Source organism: Xyrauchen texanus, chromosome 3 (assembly GCF_025860055.1).
Source record: "Xyrauchen texanus isolate HMW12.3.18 chromosome 3, RBS_HiC_50CHRs, whole genome shotgun sequence".
Taxonomy (NCBI): Eukaryota; Metazoa; Chordata; class Actinopteri; order Cypriniformes; family Catostomidae; genus Xyrauchen; species Xyrauchen texanus.
The window spans coordinates 6553340-6563269 of record NC_068278.1 but is presented as its reverse complement, the minus strand read 5'-3'; the positions used below and the strand labels follow the sequence as shown (position 1 = coordinate 6563269).

Below are 9930 nucleotides of genomic sequence, written 5' to 3'. Positions count from 1 at the left end.
CATTGCGAAATGAATAACATGGATAATTTACTAAACTACTGTTTATTTTTAAACTGTAATATTTATAACAATAATAAAAAATAGTTGTAGGTAAATAATATCAGTTAATCTGAAACTTAATTTAAAATCTTTTCTTGGATTTTTTTTATATGGTTTTACACATTTGAATCCCTCTATATGCATAAACTTTGTATTTGCATTTTGTTTGTTTTAATATTCCATTGTTATTTTTATGATCTGATGTCCTGAAATTGTCTAATTACAACTCTACGCATTTTCTGTACGTATGCGCAAATTTGATTGGTTTTTACAGTTTTAATCTGACAGTAAAATCCCGTATGCTGAGAACTGATTTGTGCACTGGACTGCCAATCAAGATTATAACCCCGCCCTTTTACAGAATGAGGATTGCAGCCCAGATTGACGGTACGTTTCATTCTACATCTGCGTAAAAGCGACTTTTGGTAAGCGAAAATGTTGTGAAATATATACTCAAATGTTGGGAAATTCTTTATTCTTAAAATATAATTTCTCTTGAATGTCTCGAGGCTTGTCTAAATAGTTTGGTCATGTTTCGGTCATAGGTTGAGGGATTAACTGTCCCTTAACGTTTGCGTCAACGCGCAGCGGCACTCATGTGGTATTCAGTCATTCATGGTATTTGTATTGTTATATTTTAAACAATTAACTTCGCTATGAATCAGCCATTTAGTGCCGGAAGCGCGTTGCGTGGTCCAATTCCCTTACAAAAAGTAGCTACTGTGGCAGTATCATGATAACTGATGGCAATGAGAATGGACCCTTAGGCTACATTCGCACCATTAAGTATTTAGACACTTAAATTACACTGAAAAAATTAATGAATGTCATTTCATTAGATAACAAAATATCAAACTATAGGAAATAACTTTTTCTGAGCCAGTTTTGCAATGACTTTTACTGGTCTCAAGGTTTTCTTTCTTAACCCTTGTGCGACCTTCAGGACATTTGTGTCTTTTTCATTTTTGTTTTCCCGATCATTTTAATGCCAACTACATACATTTTGCCAAAGGTGTGTATTTTTGGGGGAATTTTGATATTTCAACCTCAGTTCCTATAATACATCTATAAGACACTGTGTACACAAAATAGTTACACTCAGGACCTTCAGGACAAAACTGTCCCCATTGAAACACATTAAAACTGCTATATTTGATCCCAGTGCCATTAAAGCATAAAATCATGAATTCTATGATATTATGCTTTCATTCCGGAGCCCTGGCTTCAAAATGTAATTTTTTTATATTTTCCACCTGATGGTGCCATTTTTCTCATGTTTAGCCTATGGAGCAAATACATACTTTTCCCCCATTTTCTGTTTGATGTATTTTAGAGCACTGCAGGCCAACTGAATACATGAATTGTGTGGGTGTGTTGGTATGGATGTCAGAGTGTGTTTTGTATTTGTGTTTTGAGAAATGTGTGTGTGTGCGTGTAAAAAAAAGTATTATTAAAAAAATTCTTTAAAAAAGTGGCATTTAAACAAACTGGCATATATAAAGTATGAATGAAATTTACATGAATATTTGGTAGTTATAATCAGGACTGATGTTTGTTAAAAAAATGTAGTGAAAGTGGAAAATAATATTAATATATTTGTATGGCAGTTTTTAGATGCAGACATTTTTGTCCCCTAAGGTCCTCTGGGTAACTTTTTAAAAGTGATGCACAAGGGTTAAGTACAGGTATGAAGTCAGTTCCTCAAGATCATATAGGTGTCCTAGCAGAGTAACCAGGCATAGTTCATCACATTCCTGACCCACCACTTCCACCCTGCTGCATTTCTATCATTACTGTGGTTATGTCTTTTTGATTATAATGCTTAATAGTACGGTTCCATATATTAAGCTTAATTATTTGATTATTTGTACATGATGTACTGACAATGTGATACTGTAAGATAAGTGCATTTACTAGTGAAATGGAGCACTGTTGTGTAGTGAAAGCCATTTATTTCCATTGGAGTTAATGGACCTTTCCACAGCCCTGTCAGCCTGATGATAGGTTGTGGCCTGAGAGATGCTGACCATTTACATTTACTCTAAGCTTTTCCTGAAACCTGAAACCTAACCTTAACCATAATGAGATGGAAAGTTACTTTAAATCTGTTTAAATGCCTATAGAAAACCTATCCAGTAAAAGAAACCTTTTGCCATAGGTTAAACTAAGCAAACATTCATGACTGTATAGATCTGCACTTTAGGAAGGCAACCAAAAACCTTGTGGATTTAATGGTTTTTGCAGAAAAAGCTATCATTCCTTTAACTGGGTTTAATGCACCTGCACTCTACCACTTAACACACAAATGATCTATTGAGTTACTTTACAAGCAAACGTGTAAAATGTTTTGATGCTTCTAGCAGCAGCATTCTCTCTCAGCGGTGTCATTGGAGTTTTTGTGACTGAGCGAGTTGCTGTAATCCATTGTGTGTGTGTGTGTGTGTGTGTGTGTGTGTGTGTGTGTGTGCGCATCTAATAACTTAATCCTGAGAGGCTGGGAGCACCAGCCTCCCCCCTGAATAATCTTCTGGTAGGATAGTCACCTACCTTGTTTCTGCATACCACCAGATAAAACTAACATAACATGTACAAGACAAGTTGATAAATAATACAATTATTGTATTAACAATTTATTCCTTGATCTCATTCCACCCCCTGCAACTCATCCATGTTTCGGACTTGTGCCCAAACCTCTTTAGTATTCCTCAATCTATCTCTTATAAATAGTGTAACACACATACACATAAAAGTACACATTTTAACACATTATTTTTTATATAATGGTTTAAGTACCAAAAATTGTATAGGGTTTTTATGGACCTTTATGGGGAAGTTCCACACTTCTATAAATTATATATATATATATATATATATATATATATATATATATATATATATATATATATATATATATATATATTCTTTTATTATTTCATATCTATTTATGTTTACTATCAGAGGATATCTATTTCTTTGTGTATTATAAGAGAAATTAGTACTATATTTATACAAATACACTATATCACGTTGATTTTCTGCAACTATGAACTATCAACAATGGTGAATTATCAGTATCCCCTATGTGTACACATACATATTCTTACTCAAGGTGGCACTGATGTTACAGTGATTGATTTGATTTACATTTGACATTGTTAGTAGAAACAGCATTGAAGTAAACTATAGCAAGTATACTTCATGAACAATATGATATGACTATTGTCATTTGGGTGTACTACTATAATTATGTAAGTTGTACATCTATTTAAACTGTAACTTAGGTGTTGTGTATCTTATGTGTAGATTATGTGTAGCTCAATATGTGTTTGACAGCCAGCTGCATCTCATGAAATTTCAGTGTGAAAATAATGAGACTTGTTCTTGATTTTTCATGATCTCTTTGATTTATGAAAAATAGAACATCAAAATATCTAAAAAAATATATTTCATTTTATTTGATTATTTTCTAGTTGTCTTGATATAAGTGGCTGGTCTCTAAAGACCCGAATTTGGAAGAGTGTTTGTGAAAATTGCCATGAATTTAAGGGTTAACAATATAATAAGTAGGGGAGGTCTGGTATAATTGTAACACCTTTTGGTTTATCTATAAACACTTAGTCTAATGCTTTAAAATGTTGTCTCAAACAACTTTGACCTGTTTGATCAGATTCATGAAGGCAGATGTTACATTCAAAACACCTAGAATGCTAAACTGAAAGGGGGCGTTCACACAGAAGGCATTTTGCATTCTGCACTATTTATTTATGTACACATGTGATAGAGTGTCAGAGGCATCTTTGGCTCTTTTTAACTGATAAATCTATAATAAATAGATCTATAATGTCCATATACACACTACTAGTCAAAGGTTTGAACACACTTTTTTATTATTGCTATTTTCTACAATTTAGTCGATCAAAAACGTCTTTCAAACTTTTAAATAACACAAATGCAAGTATGATCATTATTTAGTGACCAAAAAAGGTTACTTTTATATTACTAAAGGAGTTTCCATTCTGTAGGTTACCAATTTATTCAAAACACACGTCTCACCTTGTCGCTGGCCTAAAGAACGCTGTTACATTCATGCAGACAGAAATGCTGCAAATGATTTTAAATATTGCTTCTAAATCAGACCAGACAACACCATATGTAACTTTTGCAAGAGAGATAACTTTTGAAAATTATGTGATTTTGATCTATTGTAAAATGAATAAATATATAAGTATATTTATCCATGTGAAAACATAATCTTGTATAACGATCATATATTAATATGGGATAATAATGGAATTTCAGATCTGCACATTTATATTTTCTTTATGTGATAATGGGAATTATGGGAATATGTTGGATATTTTGGTATGATTCACTGTGTTTGTGTTCTTTAGTAATGTTTGTGTGAATTTGGTTGGAATTTGGATCTGCAGTCATGCCGCTGGTAAAGAGGAACATTGAGCCGAGGCACCTGTGCAGAGGAGCTTTACCTGACACCATCAGCAATGAGCTGGAGTGTGTGACCAACAACACACTCTCTACCATCATTCGACAACTCAGCAGCCTCAGTAAGACCTTACTTTACTTTACTACCATTTTATTATATAATTGTAACACAAATGCATTTTGATTCTTAAAGACAGAAATCTACCAATTATATTTGTTTGTTTTGATTCAGTGCATATACACTACCGGTCAAAGGTTTGAAACTCTTACTCATTCTTTATTATATATATATATTTTTTTTTCTCACATTTTAGAATAATAGTAAAGTCATCAAAAATATGGAATAACATAAATGGAACTATGTGAATTATGTTGTGACTAAACAAAATCCAAAATAAATAAAAAATGTGTTATATTTTAGCATCTTCAAAGTAGTCACCCTTTGCCTAGATTTTGCAGACAACAATTTCAGTGAAGTGTTTCAAAACTTTTGACCGGTAGTGTACATAACCAGTCAAAAGTATGGAAACATCTGCTCATTATATGTACAGGTGAAACTCGAAAAATTAGAATATCGTGTAAAAGTTCATTAATTTCAGTAATTCAACTTAAAAGGTGAAACTAATATATTATTGTAGCACTGTTCTAATGAAGGAGGACAGGAAACAGGTCTTCCTCTCAAGGTAAGTCCTTTTAATTATATTTTGCAAACACAACACAAATGACAAACACTGGGTCTGCTTGTGGTCTCTCTCCCCGTCTGGAGGCTCTGTGTCTTTTTATGCCGCTCTCCTCGTGCTCACTGGAATTAGAGACAGGTGTTTAGGCATAATTTAGCTCAGGTGTAAGCGCCCTTACCGCTTTCCTCTCCCGGACGGGCGCTTGACCACGCCCCCGCTGCCACATACCCCCACCGCCCGACTCAGGCCGGGGCACCATCTGGCCTGTCTACCACTCCCCCCCCATTCCTGGAGAGAAAGTCGGCGACAGCCATCTGCACCCCCGGTCTGTGGACCACCTTGAATTTAAAGGTCTGGAGAGCCAGATACCAACGGGTGATCCGGGCGTTAGTATCCTTCATGCGGTGGAGCCACTGGAGTGGGGCGTGATCCGAGCAGAGGGTGAAGGCCCGCCCCAGCAGGTAATACCGGAGGGTGAGGACCGCCCACTTGATGGCCAAACACTCCTTCTCCACAGTGCTGTACTTAGTCTCCCTTAAGGAGAGCTTACGGCTAATGTACAGCACCGGGCGCTCCTCCCCCTCCACCACCTGCGAGAGTACGGCCCCCAGCCCTCTGTCTGAAGCGTCCGTCTGCAAAATAAAAGGGAGAGAGAAGTCAGGTGCATGAAGAAGCGGCCCCCCACAAAGTGCGGCTTTAACCTGCATAAACGCCTGTTGACACTGCTCCGACCACTGAACCGGATCTGGAGCCCCCTTTTTAGTGAGGTCAGTCAGCGGGCTGGTGACGTCCGAATAATTAGGCACAAACCTTCTATAATAGCCAGCCAGCCCCAGGAACTGCCTCACCCCCTTTTTGGTCTTCGGTCTAGGGCAAGTCGCAATCGCCGCGGTCTTATCAATTTGGGGCCGCACCTGGCCATGACCCAAGTGGAACCCCAGATACCGTACCTCCACACGCCCAATCGCGCACTTCTTAGGGTTTGCCGTGAGCCCCGCCCGCCGCAGCGATCTCAGGACGGCCCTCAGATGTTGCATGTGCCGCTGCCAATCATTGCTATAAATGATAATATCATCTAAATAGGCAGCGGCGTACGCGGTGTGTGGTCTGAGGATCCGATCCATGAGTCGCTGAAACGTGGCTGGTGCCCCAAACAAACCGAAAGGAAGCGTCACAAATTGGTGTAACCCAAACGGCGTAGTGAAGGCTGTTTTCTCACGGGACATTGGTGTCAAGGGGATCTGCCAATAACCCTTTGTTAAATCCAAGGTCGAATAAAATCGAGCAGTGCCTAACCGATCGAGCAGTTCATCAACCCGGGGCATTGGGTACGCGTCAAATTTAGACACCGCGTTGACTTTTCTGTAATCCACACAGAATCGGACAGACCCATCACTCTTGGGAACAAGAACAACCGGGCTGGACCAATCACTGTGGGATTCCTCTATTACGCCCATATCAAGCATCGCATCTAATTCTTCTCGTACTATTTTCTTTTTATGTTCGGGTAAGTGATAGGGGCGGCAACGCACCACCGCGCCCGGCTCGGTCTCGATGTGGTGCTGTATGATGTTTGTACGGCCCGGTAGAGGGGAAAACACATCCGCAAATTCCTTTTGTAATTCAGAAACCTCTGTGAGCTGCCGCGGTGAGAGTTGGTCTCCACAAGTAACCGGAGTGTTGAGATTGTAGTTTCTGTTTACCTCCGGCCCGAGCTCCGCCCTCTCCGGAACTACCGTGGCCAACGTCACAGAGGCCGCCTCCTCCCTCCATAATTTCAGGAGGTTGAGGTGATAAATTTGACGTGCGCCCCCTCTATCGGTACGTTTGACTTCATAATCGAGATCCCCAACTCGTCGTGTGACCTCAAAGGGTCCTTGCCACTTGGCGAGTAATTTAGAGCTCGATGTTGGGAGTAATACAAGTACCTTATCTTCCGGTGCAAATTCCCGTAGCCGAGCACCCCTGTTGTACAGCTGGCGTTGGCGTTCTTGAGCTTGGAGCAAATTCTCCTGTGTTAATCGCCCCAGTGTGTGGAGTTTTGCTCTAAGATCGAGAACGAACTGAATTTCATTTTTACTATTAGAAGGTCCCTCCTCCCACGCTTCGCGGATGACGTCAAGGACACCGCGGGGGCGTCGCCCGTACAGCAGCTCAAATGGGGAGAACACGGTGGAGGCTTGTGGGACCTCTCGTACTGCAAACAACAGGGGGTCTAGCCACTTATCCCAATTTCTAGCGTCCTCGTGTACGAATTTACGAATCATGTTCTTGAGCGTTTTATTAAATTCGTTCCACTAGGCCATCAGTCTGCGGGTGGTAAACGCTAGTGCGAATCGATTTGATGCCCAAGAGCTCGTAAAGTTCGCGAAGTGTTCGTGACATAAAAGTCGTGCCTTGATCGGTGAGGATTTCCTTCGGAATCCCCACCCGGAGATTATCTTGAAGAGTGCCCCTGCAACACTACGTGCGGAGATGTTGCTCAGAGGCACTGCTTCCGGATATCGCGTCGCGTAATCCACTAGGACTAACATGAAGCGATGTCCGCGTGCTGACCGTTCTAATGGCCCGATGAGGTCCATCCCAATTCTCTCGAAGGGGACCTCGATTAATGGTAGAGGGCGCAATGGCGCTTTTGGGGTGGCCGGTGGGTTTACCAGCTGACATTCACGGCACGCCGCACACCACCTGCGGACGTCACCGCCAATGCCCGGCCAATAGAAACGGGCTATTAGACGGAGAAGTGTTTTCCGTTCCCCTAGGTGACCGGCCATAGGATTGTAGTGAGCCGCCTGGAAAACCATTTCCCGGCGGCTTCGTGGAATCAATAATTGTGTCACTTCCTCCTTTGTTTGAGCAGGACGCTCACTCTATATAACCGATCTTTAATCAAAGCAAAGTATGGGTATGCAATGGCGACGCCCGGCCGGAGCTGTTGACCATCAATCACTCTCACTTGGTCAAGAGCATGTTTAAGAGTTTCATCCCGCGACTGCTCTAGAGGAAAGTCCCCTTCAGGGAATTCCCTGAGAGGAGGGGCGGCCACCTCGCCACTTTCCTCGTCATCCCGAGCAGCCGAGGACGGTCCCGGCTCCGCCTCCCCTGCCAAAGCATCGCACACCGCACACCTCTTTATGCAGGACCCATCCGCACAAATACCCTCTAATATATCTTTAAAATTCGACCAATCATTACCCAAGATTAGCGGATGGGTGAGGCGGGAACTAACCGCTGCCTCCACACTATGTTTTTTTCCCTTAAATATAATCGCCAACGTCACCATGGGATATTTGTGAACATCCCCATGCACACACCTCACCCTCACCAGTTTAGATAAACCCAAGCCCCGGGTTGAACCAAGCGTTGGTGGATGGTGGTCTGATTGCAGCCGGTATCCAGCAAAGCTTGGTAAATACCCCCCCTGATCCTTACCGGAATCCGGTATGCTCCAGCCCGATAGGGGGCAGCCTACGGGACGTCGGAGACCCGCACCACCGTCCCCACCTCCATCAGCGGACACTGATCCCGGAAGTGGCCCGGGTCTCCGCACCTCCAACAGGCCGGCCCAGGCGTTGCGGCCGCACTTGTGCTGGCGGGCGCCCCCACCTGAGGAGGAGAGCGGCTGAAAGACGGGGAATGGGAGGGCGCATTCTCCCACGGCCGGGGAGCAGGTCTCTGGAACCCTCCACGCCTGCGCGGGGCAGTAACAGGCCCTGGGGAGAGAACAGAAGGAGAAAACACAGGGGAGGGGGCGAGGGCATGGGCAGATACAAGGGAAGGGGAGAGAGAGAGAGAAGAAGAGGGCTCGTCCGCCCTCGGGATTGCCGCCAAGTGGTCCTCCGCTAGCCGAACAGCTTCCTCCAGCGACGCCGGGCGATGGCACTGGACCCACCCCGCCATCTTCCGAGGCAGCCGTTGAACAAACTGTTCCAGTACCACCTGGTCGATTACTCCCTCGACGTCGTGGTCCCCCGCGAGCAGCCAGCGCTGACAGGCGTCCCGGAGCCGTTGGGCAAACGCGAACGGGCGATCGGACTTCTCCAACTTCATGCCCCGGAAGAGCTGGCGATTCTCTTCCGGGCTCCGACCGACCCGTTGCAGAATGGCCCTCTTCAGGTCAGTGTAAGCCAGGAGATTTGTCGCCGGCAGTTGTTGTGCCGCGAGTTGAGCTTCCCCGGACAGGAGAGGAATTAGACGGGCTGCCCACTGTTCGGGCGGCCAGCCCCAGATTTCGGCCGTCCGCTCAAACAAGTCGAGGAAGGCCTCAGGATCATCTGCTGCCCCCATCTTCTGTAACGTGGGCGGGGGTAGCGTAGCGCGGCTGTCCGGGGTCGCGGCTGTGGCCGGCTCCGTCTCCTGGCTGAGGAGGCTCCGGATGGCGAGCCGGTCCTCTGCCTGAGCCCGCATGATCTCAAAAAACCGTCCTGCCGGAGCTCAAGCAGGGATTGCTGGTGGCCTTGATGCAGCGTCACGAGGGATTGGAGGACTTCTGCCAGCTGGGAGGACTCTATGGGGCGACTTTGCTCCATAATTCCCGGGTTTCGGCACCAGTGTAGCACTGTTCTAATGAAGGAGGACAGGAAACAGGTCTTCCTCTCAAGGTAAGTCCTTTTAATTATATTTTGCACACACAACACAAATGACAAACACTGGGTCTGCTTGTGGTCTCTCTCCCCGTCTGGAGGCTCTGTGTCTTTTTATGCCGCTCTCCTCGTGCTCACTGGAATTAGAGACAGGTGTTTAGGCATAATTTAGCTCAGGTGTAAGC

The 9930-nt window shown here is 43.8% G+C and overlaps 1 protein-coding gene across 2 annotated transcripts in view; it reads left to right on the top strand.

The window, feature by feature from the left end:
* The first annotated feature begins 408 nt into the window (after positions 1 to 408).
* Positions 409 to 9930, top strand: part of wasf3a (WASP family member 3a) — a 31351-nt gene continuing 21829 nt past the window's right edge. The window contains exons 1-2 of one of the 2 annotated variants that reach the window (XM_052094069.1): positions 409 to 464; positions 4470 to 4604. In XM_052094069.1, the coding sequence (XP_051950029.1) occupies positions 4472 to 4604 (133 nt within the window). In that variant the 5' untranslated portion in view covers positions 409 to 464; positions 4470 to 4471. Of the gene's footprint in view, positions 465 to 4430; positions 4605 to 9930 lie in introns of both variants that reach the window. The other variant, XM_052094076.1, reaches the window with a different exon arrangement.